Source organism: Saimiri boliviensis, chromosome 8, assembly GCF_048565385.1.
Source record: "Saimiri boliviensis isolate mSaiBol1 chromosome 8, mSaiBol1.pri, whole genome shotgun sequence".
Taxonomy (NCBI): Eukaryota; Metazoa; Chordata; class Mammalia; order Primates; family Cebidae; genus Saimiri; species Saimiri boliviensis.
Genome location: NC_133456.1, coordinates 113,082,789 through 113,103,326, shown reverse-complemented (window position 1 = coordinate 113,103,326; position 20,538 = coordinate 113,082,789). Strand labels below are relative to the sequence as shown.

Sequence of the window (20,538 nt, the reverse complement as noted above, 5' to 3'; positions counted from 1 at the left end):
TGCTCAACTGCTCTCTGCACCCCATGTCCACGCAGCTGAGTCCTCACCTCACCTCCACCTCTGTCCACATCCCAGTTCTCCCCAGTCTGGGGACCCAGTGCCTTGGCCTCCCTGCCAGGAAATGGCCACCCCCAAACCCTTTGCCCCATGAAAAGAGCAACTCCTTCCTACCCAACCGGTTGGAGCACAAGAAACCTCTTGACTTCCTGGCCCAGCCACAGATAAATTTTGTTTTATTTCTCCCCAAAGATTTATTTATTTTTAAAGTCAGTCTCCATATTCTTGTTGTATAAATATTGTGAAGGGAAAGCTCTACCTGTCAAAACAGATGGACTCCGGCCTTTCTACCCCAATGTTTATGGAGTTTCATTTTACTCTTGCCGAAATTTATTCATGACAGATTCTCTCGGTGGGTTATTTTGATCTCCTCACCAGCAGGGGTAGGGATGGTACCAGAGAGAGGCGGCTTTGCAGGGAGGGCTGGAGTTTACTTGGCCCTATGGGTAGCGGAACCGGATCATTTTCCTTCAGACATTTTATCTCCAGCATGACCTCTGATTCCTGCTTTCTTATCTCACTCTCCTAGAAGGTAGATTTTCCCTGGAAGTCTTCTTAAAAAGAATTGAGACCCCTAGAGAATCCCCCCGAACCTCTAGTATGTGTGCCCAAGGATACCCCATCTCCAAATATTCTTATGTCTCCTTGGAGGAGGGCCGGGGGTAGTAGCCAAGTCACCCAGCACCCTGCACCTCCTAACTTTTACGGGGCAGCTACGGCTCAGGAGAGACGAAGGTAGAATGGGGGCGTCTTGGAGGCATCGGGTAGACAAAAACAGGAGAAATAGTGAGAAGGGAGAGGGAAAGCCCCAGAGGGCAGAGACCCTAGCTCCCGGGCCCTGCTGTTGGTCGCCACTGGCCGGACAAGCTCCCCCTGGGTCCCCAGTGCTCCCAGAAGTGGAAGCAAAATATCACACATGGGTTTACACCTATGGTAATGACCCAGTCCACACTTCTGATGACAAGTATAGTGTTAATTCCAACCCTGCCAGAAGACACAGGACCGTGCAGGCGCCAGGGGCCGGTCACATTTCAGGCCGCTTTTCCCCACCCCCCAGCTCTGTCAGTTTCACACACCCCTGATGTGCTGTTTGCCTGTTTGCAAAAAGGGGTGAAATCCTTCCCCCCCCCTTTCTCCTTCCCTCCCTCCCTTTCCCTCGTCGCAACCCGGAAGAGCTCCGCTCTCTACAGTGAGCAGGGAAGGCGGAGGGGAGGGGGCTCCCAGGAAGGACGCACGTCGCCCAGGTTTTACCTCTCGCTGGAAGCCCGCCTGAGATGCGGTGAGCAGTTCCAGCGGCCAGGACGGCAGCGGCAGCCACAGTGGCGAACTCTGCCTGTCATTTCTGCCTTCAGATCTCCGGCGAGTCAGGAAAAAATAAAAAACAGCTGGCCCTCGGGAGCGAGCTGCCCAGGTCAGTGAATATCACTCTCTTCCCTCTCTAACTCCTCACGCCCTCTCCCCTCTCCACGTGGAGAGAATTAGGAGGAGGGCTCCTCTCCAAAGGGCGGACTGCCTCTGAAAGAAGCTGAACTAGAACCCAGTTCTTATTGTTCTTTTTTTGGTCGCTGGAAGTCTCTGGGTTTCTGTGGTGACCTTGGGCGAGTATGGTGTGTGAGCGTGTAGATGTCCTCGTTTGCAGGAAAGAGCTGGTCGAAGTAGGGATGTGAAGAAAAACCCAACGGAAAAATGAGAGCCGGTGGGAATGCTTGGAAAGGGCTGGACACAGATTTCCCACTGCAAGGAGGGTAGAGGATTGGGGAAAACAACCCCTGAGCCCAGGAGCCTTCTCCTAAAGGTGGCTGCAGTCTCAATTTTATGTTTATTTTCCTCTGTTTAAAAGTGTGTGTTGAGGCTCATTGTCTCTGCATATAATTAAAGAAACAGCTGTGCGCTGTAAGATAAAGTTGGAACCCAGATGTGTCTGCATCTGGCGTACCCGAAGGAGGCTAGGGGTCGGGAGGCTTCTTTGCTTCCAGGAGCACCCTGAGGTGGGTGAGAAAACCGCAGCCTCCCCACAGGGCACCCAGGGGCATCCAAAGCAGAAGGGGCGGAGAAGACAAGATTTGGACTTAACTCCTGGGACATCAGACCAACAGCCCTCCAAAAGGTCACTCAGCAGCAGTTCCCGCTTGAAGACAATGTTAAAACGTCAGTGAAGTGGAGTGAATCTGGGCAGGACTGTTGTATCATACACGCCTTTTCTTTCTCCCGGATACCAACAGGGTTCCTGAAGAAACTGACACTGATGATTCTGGCAAGGGCAAGGGTGGAAGTGAGTCCAACGGTGCAGCCTCTTCCTGGGTTTGGTTCCCATATTTCTTGGTCTTTCTCTCCTCCCCATTGTCCATGCTCGCCGGGACATGGGGTCGCAGATGGGAGATTAACAATTTAAAAGGGACACATGGTGAAGTAGCATTTCCTGAAACCTCCTCTGCTTAGCGGCTGCTGCAGAGAAGGTAGTGGCCGTGGCAGTGGGTGGGCTGGGGGTCTAGCCAGGCTGGTTGAGTCCACCCAGGTGTCTGTAAACGAGAGGCTTGGGGGCCCAAATGGCTGGTAGTATGTGTGTGTGGCTGGGGCTTACCATGACATGTTTGTGCCATTCAGAAGAACGGAATTGTTTTCTATCCGTTTGAACCTAGTCAGGGCATGGTGTCAGTTCAGACCAAGACACCACTGAGTGTCAGATCGCTAGGTGGGGGGTCTGATTATGGAGTCTCTCAGTGGCATCAAGCAGAAGACTCTGCTTCCAGCTTCCAGCCAGCTGCCCCGAAAAGCCCAGGGTCCCCTGCCCAGGAGGCTGCAAGGCTTGGAGGATGCAGAGTGGCTGCAGTGCGTGGGCCCATCCTCCACTCTGCACAAGAGGTGTCTGCCAGCCCCAGCACTGGGGCTGTTCTGTCCCCACCAAAAGCAGGGAGACCTCGGAAGCTATATTTTTATTTGACATTTGCACCCTGCCTTCTTGTGGAAGATAAATGAGGTGGGGACAGTCAGGGGTGCAGAGAAGGGATAGAAGTGGGCATCCCTGAGCATTCTTTGGTAGGGGTTTTCTGTTGGGGTATCCAGCTGCCCTGGACCACACAGAGTGCCTGGGGAACTGGCAGGAGCCAGGTGGCTGAGAAACCCTCTTCTGTCGGTTAAAGCAGTTTGTGTTCTGGAACCATGGGAGGTGGCAGGGAATTAGGGATCTGGATAAGGTGTGTGGGGCAGAAGCCACCTCTGTCCTCTAGCACTGGGTTATTTTTAACTATTTCTAGGCTGCACCAAAGTGATGTCTCATTCTTGGTGCCTGAGCCATTTTGCACAAAAATGTGCATTCTTCTCCTGGTATGTCTTTGTGTGCAGACCAAATCTTTCCCATCACCTTTTTTTTTTTTTTTTTTTTTTTTTTTTTCTTAATGGTAGGAATAGCCAGAGAGGCTTTGCAGCCTCGGACGGAACAAACTGAGGAATCCCCCTTTTGCTTTGGCTGCTGGCTGACTACAGCTGGGGGTGCAGAGGTGGGTGCAGCACCCAGCAAGAAGCAGTTGCGCAAGGCGTCCCTGCTGAGGTCCGGTGTCCGTGGTTGTGGGTCTGCTGGCGCTAGTGAAGAACAGGCATAGGCGTCTGGTGGCTGTTCTGTTTTATAAAACAAATTTCTTGGGGTCCACGAGGTGGAAAGTGGCCTAGAACTGAGCTGCCAGCAGGGAGCGGGAAGGGGGCAGCCCGGCACCACCAAGGGAGCCCAGGACCAAGGGAGGCCGGGAGAAGCCTGCGCACGCCAAACCTCCTCCTTCGCACCTCTGAGCCAGGCAGTCACGGCTTTTACCAGGGGTCTCCAACGGGTCCAAGGGAAGACACAAACGGTTTGTGCTTTTAAAAGCCCGCCTCTACTGTCTCCTGGATCTGAATGGAGCCCCCCTCCCCCTCTTTTCCTACCCCTGCTGTGAACACTCCCCCTGCCCAATTGTCCCGCTACAATCACACTCCAATTCCTAGGCTAATCTAGAGGAGTCAAAACACCATAGTCCCCAGATAAAACCCTCCTTCTCCTCCGAAAACGCCAGACTAAAGCAGCCTCAGGAGACTCGGCTGAAGCCAGGGCTGGGGGCTGGGAGGCTGCGAGGTGGTGGGTGACCGTGCCAGGCTGGGGGAGTGAAGCAGGTGACTCAGACTGGCCAGCCTGAGCCCCATGTGCATCCCACCTCACCTGGCAGTACTAAGGCCTTGTGGGCCAAGCCTTGAAATGGGTCAATTTCTGTCCGGCTGGAGCCTTTCCTTGGTGCAGGGTCTGGAGTCCTGGGTGCTGTAGCGGTGTGGCTGAGGGACCCCCTGGGAGGGAGGAGAGGCCAGGTCTAGAAGTAGCAAGCCCCTGGCTAAGAGTCACTGATGCCGCTGGGGGCAGGGCAAGGGATCCAAAGCTGGGGAGACCCAGGGCTGCCGGCTCGGCTGCCTCCATCCCGTCCGTCATTTTCTCTCGTGGCACTCACCTCACCCCCAACCTGCCAAGGCCAGGAGGAAGGGAGAGAGGAGGAAGGGAGAGAGGAGGAAGGGAGAGAGGAGGAAGGGAGAGAGCCGAAAAGAGCCCCTTTCCTCCAGGGTGACTCCAATTCCTTTCCACTCACATTCAAGGGGAATTCTTTCTCTCCTACACAACCCGGGGCTCCCCGCAACTGATGCCCCCCTCACATGTGCATTGTTAAACCCGAAGGCAGAAATCTCCTCTTCTCCCTGCCCGTCTCCCTCTTTCCGCTGCACCCCTACCTACCTAATTTTTATCTTGCGACAATCAGGGGTTTTCTCAACCGGGGAAAATGTGGTGGTAGCGGCTGTGGGAGGAGGGTCAGCATCCCTCGACGTAAGGCCGAGGCCCTGCTAAGGGCGGAGATCTAGCGCTTCTCCTCTTTTTTGACGCTCCCCAAGGCTCGCGGCTCCTCTTGGCCTGGGCTGGTTTCCTTCCGAGTTTTAAACGATGATAGATGAATAAGCAAAACGAACAAACAGAAAAAAAAAAGAAAAGAAAAGAAAAGAAAAGAAAAGAAAAAGAAAGCAAAGAAATGAGAAAAAGACAAAAGGGTAAATCAAACCACATACCACCCCCAAAGCAATGGCTCATTTCGAGGGGAAGGTAGACCCCAAGCCCGGGACGCGTGGGCGTGGGAGCCTGCATAAGAGCTTCCACTTGGACGCGCCCGCCTCCGTCATGTTCCCGTTGCCAGTGAGTTTTAGGGTCCCTCGTTTTCTGTTTTCCCTGAAGTTCCCAGCTCACTGGGTTTTGTTTGAAAAGACCTAGCCTTGCCGGGCCGGCATCCTCAACCAGCACTGCCCACGGCCCGACTGCCTTTTCCCGTTTAGATCTCGCTCCCTGCTCGAAAGGGAAAGGAAACGCGGGCCTGGGTGAGAGATGCACGGATAATATGTATTTAACCTGCGCGATCCGTGGCGCCGTGCCGCAGCCCGCGGTGGCGCCTGGAGCCGTGTCCCCGGCGTAACCCTCTCGCCCGGCAGCCAGCGAGCTGTTTATACAGCTTTACCTGTGCTATTCTCCCATCCAGTAAAAACCGTCGCTCCGCCAGGGTAACCTAATCCAGGGGCCGAGGCGGAGGAGGGGGCAGTGAGGCTGGCTGGGTTGCAGAGGAAGGTGTGCGCGCGCCACTACCCGGGGTCTCTCCTTTGCTCCTCCTCCCACCGTAGGGAAGGAAATTTGGATGTTTCGGGTGACAGAAATGGGGACTCTGGGCTAAGGAGGAAGGAGGCCAGTTTTCACGGCCCCGTCCTCGGGCTTCTCGTTTGAACAGGCGCTGGGGACCTGTGCGGCAGCCACTGCTGGACGCGCGCCGCGAAACGCGCGGCGGTTCCGGGAGCGCCCGGCGTGGGCTAGCGAGGCCGGGGACAGGTTTCCCGCCCTGGCCTGGCTGAGGTCGCCCTAGCCGGGCTTTCATCTTGCCTCAGTCGCCCTTTCCAATTCCCACACCAAAGGCAAAACGAGCAAGGAAAGGAGCCGGCGCCTCCCAGAGCGGACCCTCCCTTGCAGGCAGCCTGGGCCACTCTTCCAGAGCGCCCCGGTGCGGACTCCGGCGGGCTCTCGGAATCGAATTAAACGCCTCTGGGCGGTTATTGTCTTTCGCTAATTGCTCGAACAATGGCCTCTATTAAAATGGAGACACCCAATGAAAGGCCCCGCTGGGCCGCGCTAGGCTCCCTGCAACGCTCTGGCCCCAGGCCTGCAGCTTGCAGATCTCGGACTCGCGGACCCAGCTGGTGCCAGGAGCTGGCGCCGGCCTCGACACCTTTGGCCTCCACTTCCTCCCCAGACTCACAGCGACAGCGGCCGCTTCACACCGATTTTATTGACCGATCGCAGCCCAGCAAGATTGATCGAGCTGGAATGGGAAGGGACTTCTCCTCCCCCAGTCCCCGCTCGCCGGGTCCTGGGGCCCGGCTCCAGTTTCTGGCCTTTGGTGTCGCTCTCCACCCCCCAGCCCCACAGATTCCCGGCTCCTCTTCTGTCTTTAACTGCGCGGCCGGGTCCGCCCAGGCCGGCGCCGGGGCTCCGGCGGGAGGGACTCGGCGGCTCGGCTTGCTCCGCTTCTCTCTCCCCGCCTGCAAATATTTGCTGCCTCGCTGGAAATCCGACTATTTCGCGCGCTCTCTTCTTGCAAAGTCTTTAAGTAAACAGGCTCAAATGACCGCCCCCGGCGGCCCGAGGCACGCTCTCTCCCCATGCGCGGGATTAGTAACTTCAGGACTTCAACCCAGGGGCTCGGCTTTGCTGCTTGCCCTGGGCGGGCAGCGCGCGGGCACCCGGGGCCGCTTCTCCCGGCACCTCGGCCCCGCGGAGCTCGCCTGGACGCGCCGATCGCCTGGCTCGGGTGGGTGGCGCCGGCCGCGAGCATCTCCGCGCCCTGGGTCTCTAACCCTAGGGCTGGGCCTGGGAAAGCTGCGCCTTCTCTCTGCGCGACGGCCTCTGCTTTTTGTACCGGAGTGCGTTTCTCCACTTCCACCGGGACAGGGTCTCTTTGCCCAGGGAGGACGGGTGGGAGGGACTTGGTCTTGGGCATGTGTTTGGGGGTGTGTGAGGGTCCCAGCTTAGCCCCTGCCGAGGGGAGAAAGTCTGACTCCATTTCTCACCTTTTCCCCCAGAGGACACACATACCCCACTCAACTTGACGCCTAAAGCAGCCGCTCCCAGGCCTGGGGGTTCAGATAGGCCAAACCGGCTGCCGCCGCCCCGGGCCCAGGCTCCTCTCCAGGCGGTGGACGCGCCATTGCCTGCTTGGCTCTGGGATGCTTGCTCCCAGGGTCCCAGGCGTCCAGGTTGATCACCAGCCCCTTACCCTGGTGAGGGAGGCCTTGTGCCCTTACAGGAACCCCGGGCCCTGCAGCGGCGGCGGCGGCGGCATCCTCCCGAGTTGCCTCCTCGCTTTCCTGCCCAGCTCCGCCGGCTGCTCCTTGGGAGGAAGGCGACCCGCTAGACCAGGCCAAGGCCCAGCTACCTGGGGAGGGGTCGCCTCAGGACTGAGGGAAGGCGCTCAGGCGTCTCCGCAGGAGGCCGGGATCAGCTTTGCGGCCGCGGCACAGGGAGAAGAATCAGGACCACCTTTCTCCCCTTCCCCCCGGCCACGAGCCCCCTTCCCCTCCCCCGCCCGCCAAAGAAGGAGGAAGCCGGCCTGCTCTTGCCGGCGAGGCGGGTCAGGCCGGCGCCTGGCCTGGCTCGGACCCCCGCAGCCCGGCTCTCCGCCTCAGGCCACGCGCCGCAGCCTCTCCGGCCTCGCTCCCTTCCCCCTTCCTTCCCCGTGGGTCCCGGGGCCGACCTCGGCCCTCCCTCCTCGGTTTCCCCCTCCCCTCCATTTCCCTCCCCCCCTGCCCTGTGCTCTGGGCTCCCGGGCTGGGCCCGTGACGTCAAACCCAGTGTGGCGTCGGCGAGACTGGCCGGCGCGGGCCATCAAAAGAGCAACGTCCTCTCTCCCAATTACCCACTGTCAGTCCTGGAACAGGGGCGGACCGGCTGGGAATTAAATGTTAAATACCCCCTGCCGGCTGGCTCCATTACCCAGGGCATCTAGCCCCAGGCCCCCCACCCCTCTCTGCCAGCCTCAAACCACCCAGACCAAGAGGGGCCTTGGAGATCTTTTATTTTTCTAAAGGTGGAGGTTGCCCTTCTCCATCCCCTGCCCGTACAACTCGGTGCCGGCGACAGAATTTAAACGAATAATCCCTACTTCCCCATCCAAAATCAGCGGAGAGGCGCCCCTGCACCGGAAGGCCTCTTCGCCAGCCTTTTCTTTTTGTCTTTAAAATCATTCTTAGCCTCAGAAGTTAGCATTTTCAAGACCTGGCGTCCGCAGCGTTTCTGTCGAGGGGACTGCTCTCTTCGGCTCTTTGTCGGGCTCCGAGGTTTAGGCGCGCGGGACCCAGGGTGGCGCTTAGTCTTAAGCGTGGCTGTGAGCCGGGCTCACGCTGCGTGGCGCATCCATCGCCCGACTGACGCGCGGGGAAGCATTTTTCATTTTTTCTTTCGGCTTCGGTGCTTAATCTGAATCCCGGACTTCTTAGCAAAAACGTGTGTGCGTTCATTTCTCCTTGTTTATGGAGAGGTTTCCGGAGAATATTAGACAGCAACTAAATAATTAAAAGGTTTAGAGAGCGCTGTGAGCAGAAGATGCGGGCAGCTTGGCTGGCCCAGGAGAGACGAGCGGTGAGAGAGCGAAAGGAAAATCGATGCCTCTTAACTGGGCCTCCTAATAACGGGAGGCCAAGTGGGCTCAGGAGAAACGTGGGGGGAGAGCTTTCTTTGAAAACAATTGGGGTTCTTTCTTTTTGTCCTGTACATGGAAATTCAGCTCTGATTTCAAACAAACATCAGATTTAAGAAGGTGACTCCAAAGAAGATCCAAACGCAAGACCAGGAAGACCCACGTTTCCACTTACTGCTTCCAATACGTTTTACTAATATTTCTACAGGGATCGTGTCTTAAAACACGACAACCCCCACACACCAAGTTGAAGCTGCATATTGATGTTTTTCCTTCACCGCGTGAAAGGAATCCTTCAGAACTTACTTTCAGGGACGTCTTCTTCTATCTCGAATTTTTGCATTTGTAGAGAATTTTATGGGGTAGAGGAGCGAAGAGGGAACTATGTCTCCAATTCAAATAAAACCCCCAGTTAAGCTCTCTGCCCCGTCCCTGGGATAGCCTGCGGGAGCACCCACTCCCTCTGCTCGCAGCATCGCCCCGGGGCGAAGAGAGAGTGGATTTGGAGTCTTCTTTTCCCGCCTGACCCCTCCTCGCCCGGGCAGCGTTTTCGGTCCAGCGGCTGCAGCCACCAGGGCGCCGCTAGGGGATGCAGTGGCTCAAAGGACCGAGCGGGCAGAGCAGGTTGGAGCCCGCAGGGCGGACCAATCGCGGCACGGCCGCGGCCTCGCCCGCTGATTGGCCCCTTCGGGCCCCGCCCCCGCTCGCCCCGCCCCGCTCGCCGGGGCGCCGCGGAGCCGCGTGCCCTCCGCCCGGGGTGCCCGTGGCGCAGAGCTCGGCCTGGGGACCCCGCGCACCGGGGAAGGTCGCCGTGGAGTCCCGCCCGGAGGCCGGGGTTGGGGTCGGTGCAGACCGAGGGTTGGTTTCCTCGACTCGGGGAGAAACTTCGGGAGCCGGAGTAAGTAGGGCTCCGGGCGGGGCGAAAGGAAAAGTTGGGTCCCCGGAGTGAAGACTGAGTTTTTCTGTCTGTCTACACCGAGCGTACTCGGAGGTGGGGGGGCGAGTTAGAGCCCGTCTCTTCCTCCCCTCCCCCTTCTCATCCCTCACCATTGCTACTCAAGTCAGAAGCACACACTGATCACAAACATTAGGTCTGGAAAGGGCAGCGGCAGCGGCTGAAGCGCGTTCACTCCGTGGGCTCGAGAGCGCGGAAGGCTCGGGACAGAGGTGACAATGACAACAGTGACACGGACGCTCCCGTCGGAGCATCTCCCCTTTACCCGATGCCTCACCCTCTTAGGAAATCGGCTCAAAAGGCACATCTCAAAGTACCTCGACGAGACACATTTTGTTTTTCTGATCAGTTTCACGCGCAGGTCTCCCCACATGCATGCGTTCTCCCAAACACCCTGCCCTGGATCCTAGTCACGATTCATGCTTGCCTATTTGATCAAAGTGTGAAAAAGAAAAGTCTGCCCAGCGGAATGAACTTCATGAGTGGGGCAGGCTGCCTGCGCCAGGACCTAGTTCGTTCACCCGGCCCGAATGAATCGGCAGGAGCCGCGGCCACATTTAAAGGGCCAGAGCGAGCGTTCCCTCCCGTCCGCCCCCGAGCCCCCCGGGCCTCGCCCACCCTGCCCGCCGCCCCTCCGTCCGCGGCCGCCCTCCGCGGTGCCCCTTTCCGGTCAGTGGAGGGGCGGGAGGAGGGGCGGGGGTGCGCCGGGCGGGGGGAGAAGTCCTGGAGCGGGTTTGGGTTGCAGTTTCCGTGTGCCGGGGATCCTGTCCCCTACTCGCCAGCGCCAGGCTCCTCCCCCCTCGGCGCGGATGACACTAGAACCTCCTTAAGTTGCGTCGCGCCACAGCTGTCTGCGAACACTGAGCTGCCTGGCGCCGTCTTGATACTTTCAGAAAGAATGCATTCCCTGTAAAAAAAAAAAAAAAAAAAAATACTGAGAGAGGGAGAGAGAGAGGAGAAGAGAGAGAGACGGAGAGAGAGCGAGACAGAGCGAGCCACGCAATCTGACCGAGCAGGTCGTACTCCGCCGCCGCCTCCTCCTCTCTGCTCTTCGCTACCAAGGTTGGTACTGCTGACTTTTTTTTTTTTTTTTATTGTTTGATTCCTCCCCCACCCCATCCACTTGGGAGGACTTAAGGCAATTTAAAAAACTCAACTCTCCTCTTTTGGAGGTTTTCTAAGGGCTGGGAGGACAGTCCCGGGACCGGCGTCCCCAAGGGAGGGACTTGTCCTCCAAGTTGCAACAGTCAGCCCTGCGACTTGTCCTCCAGGTTGCTCAGTCAGTCCCGGCTCCCGCGAGGCGCGCTGCGGGGACGTCCCAGAGTCCTGCAGGCTCCCGGCTGTGTCCCCGCGCGCCTGTGCGGGTCCCGGGTGCGCGGGGCGGGCGGGCGGCGCGAGGTGAGGTGGTGCCACTCCAGCAACTCAGGGGCTCACCCACGTCTCCCCTTCTCTCCCTTGCAGGTGACCCGAGGAGGGACTCCGCCTCGGAGCGGCTGAGGACCCTGGTGCAGAGGAGCCTGGCTCGCAGAATTCCAGAGTCGTCGTCCCCTTTTACCACCTGGTCCCCTTTTATCCTGCCGTACCCAGTTTTTGGATTTTTGCCTTCTCCTTCTTCTCTTTGCTAAACGACCCCTCCAAGATTATTTTGTAAAAACCCTCTCCTTTGCTCGCCTTTCCTTCCCAGCCTTCGATCCCCCGATCGAAAGCAAATCATTCAACGACCCCCGACCCTCCGACGGCAGGAGCCCCCCGACCTCTCAGGCCGACCGCCCTCCCTCTCCGCGCGCGGGTTCCGGGCCCGGCGAGAGGGCGCGAGTGCAGCCGAGGCCATGGAGGTGACGGCGGACCAGCCGCGCTGGGTGAGCCACCACCACCCCGCCGTGCTCAACGGGCAGCACCCGGACACGCACCACCCGGGCCTCGGCCACTCCTACATGGATCCCGCGCAGTACCCGCTGCCGGAGGAGGTGGATGTGCTTTTTAACATCGACGGCCAAGGCAACCACGTCCCTCCCTACTACGGAAACTCGGTCAGGGCCACGGTGCAGAGGTACCCGCCGACTCACCACGGTGAGTGCGCCCGCGGTGCGGGGACTCCCGCCGGCCGCGTCCGCCGTCCCGGCTCGGGGAGGTCGGGAGGGACCTGAGGGCGGGGAGAGGCCCAGCGAAAGCCCCAGTCAGCCGTTCCTGGTTCATTTACAAAAAAATTGGGGCCCGGAAATGGGCGAGGAAGGCCTCTGGCTGGTCGCGAGAGCGTGTTTTGAAAGAGTCGCAGCAGGCGCCTCTCCCGGCTGGTGGCCCTGGGGCCTGGCGCTCACCTGGCGGGCGCCAGGCCGCAGCCCTCCGTCCCCGCGCGGCCGCACGTTTTGGGGGGTCCCGGGATGTCCCCAGGCGCGGGGTGTCCGGGCTCTGCCTCCGCGGGTCCGGGCTCTCTGGGCCCGGTAGCCGGCGCTGGCCAAGCCCGGCTGGAACCCGGCTTCTCAAAACAAAACAAAACAAAACAAAAACTGGCGCTCCCTGTTACCCGCCAGCTCTTTCTAGGGGGGGCCTTTCCCAGCGTCCCTCAATTCGCACATTTTCAGAAAGGCCCCCAGAGACTTATTTATTCACACCCCTCTCCTTGACCTTTTTCCAAAGCTGATGCCTTTGGTTTTTAGACAGGTCTCCTACCTCTTGGCTTCAGGAATGGAATTCCGATACTGAAGCAGTTTTTGGGGAAAGACCCTTGTCTTAAGTTTGAGGGCTCTGAGGTTTCCCGGATTCCCGGCTGCACAGAATTTTCCTGCGTCTTTGCTTTCCAGTTGCTTCCTTGCCTGCAACTCTTGCTTTACCCTGTCTCTGGGCACTGCCCTCCACTAGGCTCCCACCGAAGATGCAGGATACACCCCCGTTTAAATAGAGGCAATTCCAGTACCAGCTCTTTCCCACTTTCACCTGGAGAGTTTAGGAGAGTTCCGAAATGTAAAAAAGAAAACCAGGCCTGTGTCGTTTGAGGAACAAATATCGAGCCCTTTGCAGCTGTAAGTTTCTTCCTAAAGAAGAAACAGGACTCAAACATTGGGCAGAAAAAGTGTGAGGCTTTCTGAGTCCAGCCAGACCGAAGTCTGACCTGATCCCCTCCTCAGAGCCTGCCTTGGCACGGATGACACAGCCCCTCCTGCAGCAGGCATCCTCTCTACCCTGCTGTCGCCAGGTTTCCAACGATCGTTTCTGCAGATGGGGCGCTCTTTGCCCACATTCTGTGCAGCTCAGCAGTTAAGTGGAAATGCGGTAGAGCAGACTTAATATTATTTACTATACTACTTCCTGCATAATATGAATCTTGACCCTTGGTGTTCACAGAACTCTCTTTCCCTCTCCACTCTCCTCCCCTTCCTCTCTCTTAAGATTTTAGTTTCAGTATTGTTCTTAATGGTTGCATGTCAAATGCTGAGGCAGGTACTGGATTTAAAGATCAATAATCGTCTGGATTTGCGCTTGCTTTTTAAACGTACCCCTCAGAGTGTATGAGTTGCAGCCACCTTAAGATTGTGTGTTTTAAATGAAGGCTAAACAGACTCTGTCCGAGTCATCTTTGATTTAAAATGGACACATCAACTGAAATTTCGTGTCTTAGGGGCTCAGGTGAAAATTCATATATCGCACTGGTGGCATCATAGCTTTATGGAGGGCACATGGGGCTTATGTTATCTTTGTCTCCTATAGGATTTGGGAGGGTGAGAAAAGCAGAGAAAGAGCCATTCCAGGGTCCAGGCTTGGGAACTTTCTCCAAAAGCCCGAGCAATGAGCAATGAACATTTCCCTGCAAATCCCATTTCAGGCCTTTTGCAGGCAGCCTGGGTGATTCTGAGCAAGCACTGTGCTAGGTTTCTGGAAACAAACCCTGAAAGTCTCCTGACTGCTGTCCCAAGGCCTCTCCTTCTTGCATTGGGCGCTGGGAGCTGGGCCTCTCTCTAGGGTTGGTTTTCTGGTGTGAGCAGTTGTGTGGCCGGGCTCCATCCTTCAGGCCTCATCACTCACAGCCGGCTCTCTTATCAGGCTGGCTGGGATTAAGTCCGAGCCGGGTAACTCAGGGCCATTGAAGGAAACCCATAAATCAAGTCAGGTTCTAGAGAGAGGCCTGGGGGGATGTGATTGAGATGGTGGATCTGGAGAGGCTGAATAAGCAAAGGGGCCCTTCACTCCGCAGCCCCTCTCGGGTGTCAGCTGCAGGCCCTTCATTCTGCTTGGTTTGATGGGACATCCTGTGGGAGCTAGGGGTGAGGGTTCTGCCCCTAGCTTGAGCCCCAGGTGTGCCCAGCAGGTACCCCTTCGATCACTGGGAAGGGAGAGTGGGCCTGGGCTTTTGCTGAAAAGGAGGCCAGTGTGAGGGAGAGAGTACCCAGGTGCTCCTGATGGCCTCCCAGGTTCACACTCACTCTCCTTCTCTCTCCTGCCCTTTCCCTGCTGCCCCACAGGGAGCCAGGTGTGCCGCCCGCCTCTGCTTCACGGATCCCTGCCCTGGCTGGACGGCGGGAAAGCCCTGGGCAGCCACCACACCGCCTCCCCCTGGAACCTCAGCCCTTTCTCCAAGACGTCCATTCACCACGGCTCCCCGGGGCCCCTCTCCGTCTACCCCCCAGCCTCATCCTCCTCCTTGTCGGGGGGCCACGCCAGCCCGCACCTCTTCACCTTCCCGCCCACCCCGCCGAAGGACGTCTCCCCAGACCCGTCGCTGTCCACCCCGGGCTCAGCCGGCTCGGCCCGGCAGGATGAGAAAGAGTGCCTCAAGTACCAGGTGCCGCTGCCCGACAGCATGAAGCTGGAGTCCTCGCACTCCCGTGGCAGCATGACCGCCCTGGGGGGCGCCTCTTCATCAGCCCACCACCCCATCACCACCTACCCGCCCTACGTGCCCGAGTACAGCTCCGGACTCTTCCCCCCCAGCAGCCTGCTGGGCGGCTCCCCCACCGGCTTCGGGTGCAAGTCCAGGCCCAAGGCCCGGTCCAGCACAGGTAGGAGCCAACTCTCCCCTGGAACCCTTTCTCCTCCTACCTCCCCTTCTCCTCAATCCATTGCCGCACCCAGAGGGGCCCCTCAGGGAAGCCGGAGTGTCCCAAAGCCCACTGAGATGCCGTTTCTTCCCATTCTTCCAGTCGGGAAGGGCACTGTGTGTCCTCCCATTCTAGCTCCCCCTGGCCTCGGAAGCGGAGGGGAAGTGGGATCTGATTTAAAAGCCCCCAATGAGCTGGGAAAGAAAAAAGACAAACAAAAACAAAGTCATGCCCTCTCCTGCCTGTCGCAGGACTTCTGGATTGGGCTGGTAACCTTTAGTCAGTTTCCAAGACCAAATGGAAGGCCGAGGGAATAAATCTTGAGTGTTTCATGCTAAAACGAAACCTCCCCAAGCCTAAACAAACATAGGTCCCTCGATGACCCCTTTGGCCTCTGTCATTCTGACTGTTCCTCTCGCTCAACTCAAAGGGGACCATGCAGTGAGGACGGTCCTTTATTAGACTTGTAGAAACAAAGCGTGCGTGCGTGCGAGAGCCTGGCCAAAGCTGCACGTATATTCCCTGTGTGGAAAAGGGGGCTGTTAGCTGAACTGGGAGAAAAAGGCGGCTTTGCATTGGGGGAGCAGAGTTGAATGAAAATCAAATCGCCTGGGTCAGTTAGTTACCTGCAGTGTCTCCTAGCGCTCTCAGTACAGGCAGGGGCAGGAAGCCCTATTAGGACATATTCCTGGGTTGAGCTGAAGCCAGAGGAGGTAGAAAGGACTGGAAAAGTGCTCCAGGTGTGTATTTCACCTTTCTGTGCTCTGTTCCTTTCCAAACTGCAAACCCTGCCTAGCAGCTTGCTGCATTTTTTATTCAATTGGTGTCATTACTTGCATGGAAACACACACACACACACACACACGCACGCGTGCGCGCGCACACACACACGCACACACACTACTCCGGCTTTAAAAATAAATCGATCCATCACCAATTTCATTTCTAACCAGAGTAATTGTGTCAAGAGAGAGCTAGGGATTCTCTGAGACAGATTTCACTGTTTTTAGACAAGTCTTGGTGAAGATTGTGACGTCTCCTTAGGCATGTCTATTTCAGAGTCCATTTCTGGTCCGCTTTAACTGTCTTGCCTCTGCGCTCTCTCTGTATAGATCCTATATAGAAAGCAATCGTGAAAATCACTTGTCTTTTAGGGGTGAGATGAGCAGCCTTGAAATCGAGCTCCCAAAGCTCCGGTTTGAAAAACTTCAGAGGGAGTACTCTGGGAGCCCAGTGACCATGAGATCAGTTTTCAGGGTTTTTTTTTTTTCCAGGGTGACATTCACTCCGACTGCCTGAGCAGGACTGTCTCTATTTAGTTGATATGTTTTAGCTAATCCAATTATTTTCAGACTGCTGCACGCGACAGTTGCATTGTTTATCCCGAGCCAGGAACTTTAATAGAGTCCGGATGCGGTCAGGCTGACAGAAGAACTCAGACCTGCATGTTCAGTACATGAAAGCAGGCAGGAGGGAGAGGGAGGCAGGCTGGCTGGTGGAGTCAAAAAGAAAGCTAGAGGCCGGGAGAGCTGGAGGAGCAGAGTGGCCGCCGTGCCTCTGCCGGGGCTGGGCTTGGGAGCGGAGGGAAGGATTAAGGAGAAGAGGGGTGCAGCGCGACTCAAAAACACGGGCGGGGAAGCTGAATCTAAAGAGAACAGACCTGTGCATTTTGAGGTCGTGATGGCATTTCTTTCCTTCTTTTCTTTCTTTCTTTTTTTTTTTTAAGTTCTCTTTTCTGGTAAGGCTATGAGGCTGGGGAGAGCTCGTGGTATCTGAGGCCGGAGTAGTGGTTTGTGCCGGTGGGGAGGGGACAGAGTAACTTTTCCAAGATACTCTGGTTTCTCTACCCTCATTTCCGTGTTTGATTTCTTCCCTTCTCTTGTGCACACTTTCTGCCTTCGGTTTAGTCTTTTCTCTCCTCTCTTTCCGTGAGACTCTGAACATGGAGGGGAGAAAGAGAGGGCCGCGGCTTCCCTAAGCCAGCGCTGGGAATACCGACACCCCGATCTCGGTTTTTTGGCGAGGGGGAGAGGACGCCATGGCAATTTGGCCTTTTTACTTCCTCCTTCTTGATTCCTTTCTCACAGTCATTAAAACCAAGAACAGCACACCTGGCGGGGGCGTTGAGCGAGCTGGGACTTTTGGGAGTGTGGAGGGGAAGTTTCGAGAAGCCCCTCCTTGTGCAGGGGGTGGAGGTGGTGGGAATTCTTGAGGAGGGGATTCTCTTGGTTTTAGTGGTTGCTCTCTCTCTATCCCCCCTCCCCCCTTTAACCTCTTCTTTGCAAATGCATTTGCTGAAGGAGGACACAGAGAAGAGGGTTTTCAGGGTTGTTGCTGGAAACGGTTGACGTTGTGGTTAGGGCACCTATTGCTTTCTCAACGCCTGGGTTTTCGGGGCTGGGATGTAGCTTTGCAAACAAAAGACACAGTCTCTGTGTCAAGGGCCTCTTCTTAGCTCAGGGCCACCCTTCCAGTCCAGCACTCCCTCCACCGTCCCCTGAACCAGCTCCTGCCCTGCTCCCTACCCCCTCCCACAGCCCGTTTCGGGGTTTCAGGCCAAGGCAGAGCAAGAGGCATGTGCCAGCAGCTGTTGAATGTCAAGAGGCCTCGCAGCTCTGTGGTTCTTGTCACCTAAGAGAGAGGTGTCTGTCTGAGCAGCTCACAGCAGGCAGGGGCGAGGAGAGGGGAGGAAAGAAGGCAGGAGGGAGTCAGGGCCTCCATTAGGAAAATTGGCTGTTTGGTGAAGTTACACACCAGAGGCAGCAAGGAAAAAAGAAGAAGAAAAAGCCCATACGAGGCAATGGCGAACTTGCCGAGTGAATCAAGACAGAAAATTGCCCCAATGTGCACATCCTTGTTGAAGAGGTAACCGTTGCTAGCTTTCAAGGTCTTTCTGAAAAGGAAACTGTCACTCTCCCCACCGCCCTGCAAATGAAAGGAAATCAGACTGATCACGTCAGGCTGGGAGGTCCCCCAGCGCTAGGGTGCCAGGGTGCTCAGGAGCCGGGCAGCATCATGCCCCCTGCCTCCAACCACAGCGGCCTCTCCTCACACTGCCTTTGCCCAGTGCCCAAGTAGGGGAGGAGCCTGGGGGTCCCCTGTCTGGGCAGGGAGGGGAGTGGGCTGCAGTCCTAGCTGGGACAGGGCCAGTGCTGCCCTAGAAGGGGCTGACCCAGGGGCCACCGGGGATGCGGAAAGGCAGGCCTGTGGCCTCCTGGCTCAGGCGCAGCCGGCAGCTCGCCCACTCACCCTTTACTCTTTCCTCCCAGCCTCCCCCACATCCAGTCTGCGACATCCCTCAGGCTTTTGACCCCAACTGAAAGGTGTCTGGGTGTGATTCAGGCCTGGGTCTTTTTCAAGAACTGAGAGGAGCCATTGGGTACTAAAGAAGGTGCCTTTGGCACACGCTGCGGCGTGTTTGTGTATAATCTCAGGGGTTCTGGGCACAGCGAAGGCTCTCTGGGGACCCCAGGCTAAGAACCTTTTGGAATGTGAAGAAAAAAAAAACCCTCTTACAACCTCACTTTTTTTTTTTTTTTTTTTTTTTTGGAAAAAGCAGACAAAAACTGGTGGGCACCATCCCTGACTCTCATGAAAAAGGATGCAAGACCCTCTTCCGTTTGCAAGTTCTTAACTTTCCTGAAGAACTTGTCCCTAGAGAGGATCATGTGTGAACCCCCTAGTTCCCTCCCACTTGGTCTGGGGCTTTCCAAAGGCCCAATAGGTCCTAGGTCTGCCAAGGCAGATTTCTCCTCCTTTTAGGAGAATCAACATTGTCAAGCACCCTCCTGGGTTCTCTTTCTCCATTCCAGTGGTCCAAGCAGGTTGGAGGTCATTGATTACTCTCTTAAAACAAACAGTCTTCAGGGCTCAATTTTCTTCCCCACCCACCCTCCAGGGCCCCCCTCTTGAGCTGACCTTCCTGTTCCCACAGGGAACAGGAGTCCTAGCTTTCTCGGGGCACCTAGGTCCCCCAAAAGCGAGGAGATTCTCCTAGAAAGCATTTTTCTTTTTCTCCTGCAGAAGGTAAAAAGAAGTCAGTTTGCAAACTCCCCCGGCGTCTCGAAGTGGATATTTAAGGGATTCTTCCAAGGAGCTCTCTGGGTGGGTCTGGGTCACTTTCCAGCCCCAGCTGAGGGAGTGAATGCTGCTCAAACTCCCTACCGGCCTGGCCGGTTTTTCGTTTATTTTGTTTGTTTGTGTTTTTGGAAAAAGAGAAACTGCGGGCAGGCCTTCCTTAATGAGCAGCCATCCCCCTTCCTTAACTTGCTGCTTCTCCTGATCTTCCTCTGACTGGCTGCCCTCCCAAACCTTTCCTTTTCCTTTTTCCCTCCCTCCCCCTCTTCCGGGTTCCCTGCCTAAAGTTTGCATTTCCCCCAGCACCCCCTGGCTGGGGTCATCCTTTAACTTCAGTCTCTGTAACAGTGTCTGGAAAGCTATGGAAATCCCTCCTGGGTCCTAATCGCTTCCTCTCCAGCCTAGGACATTTACAGTTTGATTGGAGGTAAAACCTAAAACCCTAGCTCCTGCAATCAATCAGCTGATTGATCAATCTATACACCTATTTATTATCTGTTCACCTATCTAGCCATTGATGAATCCTTCCTTTTCCCCCATCCCAATCTTCATTATTTAATCAATCTATATAGACAGAGCCATGATGATAATGGGTCACCTTTGTCTTCCTTTTTTTCCTTTGAGGGAAATGAATGGAATGTGTGGCTTTTGCCACCATCCAGGGCTCAAGATTTTCTCAGGGAAGTATTTGAAGCTGAAATCTGCGTTCCTCCTTGGTCCTGCCCGATCTTCTCCATCAAGTTGGGCAAGCAAAGAACAGGGTTCTGTTGCAAGGAGACATCTGCCCCTTCTGCGGGCGCCTCCATGTGTGTCGGAGAACGGGCATGCAGGGACAGCATTCTGCAGCTCAACTTTGGAGCATCTAGGAAAGAGGTGGAGGTGGACACACTCCTCAAAAAAGGAAGGAGAAAGAAAAAAGTTCTCCATTTTACTTTTCTCTCCCAATTCCAAACACTGTCAGCTAGCCTGCGTGCGTTCCTTCCCTAAGTGGCTTCTCTGCGCTTTTGTTTCCAGAAGGCAGGGAGTGTGTGAACTGCGGGGCAACCTCAACCCCACTGTGGCGGCGAGATGGCACGGGGCACTACCTGTGCAATGCCTGTGGGCTCTACCACAAAATGAACGGACAGAACCGGCCCCTCATCAAGCCCAAGCGAAGGCTGGTAAGTTCTCAGGAAGGGATGGATTCCACGCTGACCATTCCGGGTTTCTCATTTCCTCTCTTCGGGAAGAACAGCTTTCTGCAGGAAATTGACAGGACTGCCCCACATCATGTCAGCTGGATTGGGACAGTTTTTTTTCCCCCTTTTTCTTTTTTTTTTTCAAATTAGATACACAGAACAGCTCTCCCTCCCTCTTTTTTCCCATCCATGTTTCTTAAGTCACTTGTGAAACTTTTAGAGACTGAGTTCTTGGTTATCAAATCTGCAGTGTATTCCCAAATAGAATAATCATGTGAACAGGACCAGAGCAGCTGGTTTAAATGCATTCATGAGCACTGTTTGACAGACAGAGACATTTAGTATGAGGATGGGATGTCCCAGAAACCGTCCAGAATGGGTTCCTGAAGTTGTGGCATGCGGCTTCCCAGGAAGGCTCACAGACTCAGTGCTGTGGATGGATTTGTTCTGCTAATGCTTTAAAACGGATGGTCTGATTAATTGCATTTCAGAGGTTTCACCAGCAA

The 20,538-nt window shown here is 56.0% G+C and overlaps 1 protein-coding gene across 3 annotated transcripts in view; it reads left to right on the top strand.

Moving 5' to 3' along the window:
• The first annotated feature begins 1,284 nt into the window (after nucleotides 1–1,284).
• GATA3 (GATA binding protein 3) overlaps nucleotides 1,285–20,538 on the top strand; it is a 29,520-nt gene continuing 10,266 nt past the window's right edge. Inside the window, exons 1-4 of one of the 3 annotated variants that reach the window (XM_010349682.3) lie at nucleotides 1,285–1,468; nucleotides 11,206–11,814; nucleotides 14,202–14,738; nucleotides 19,869–20,014. In XM_010349682.3, the coding sequence (XP_010347984.1) occupies nucleotides 11,574–11,814; nucleotides 14,202–14,738; nucleotides 19,869–20,014 (924 nt within the window). In that variant the 5' untranslated portion in view covers nucleotides 1,285–1,468; nucleotides 11,206–11,573. Of the gene's footprint in view, nucleotides 1,469–10,453; nucleotides 10,807–11,205; nucleotides 11,815–14,201; nucleotides 14,739–19,868; nucleotides 20,015–20,538 lie in introns of those variants that run through there. The other 2 variants (XM_010349683.3, XM_003939027.4) reach the window with 2 other exon arrangements.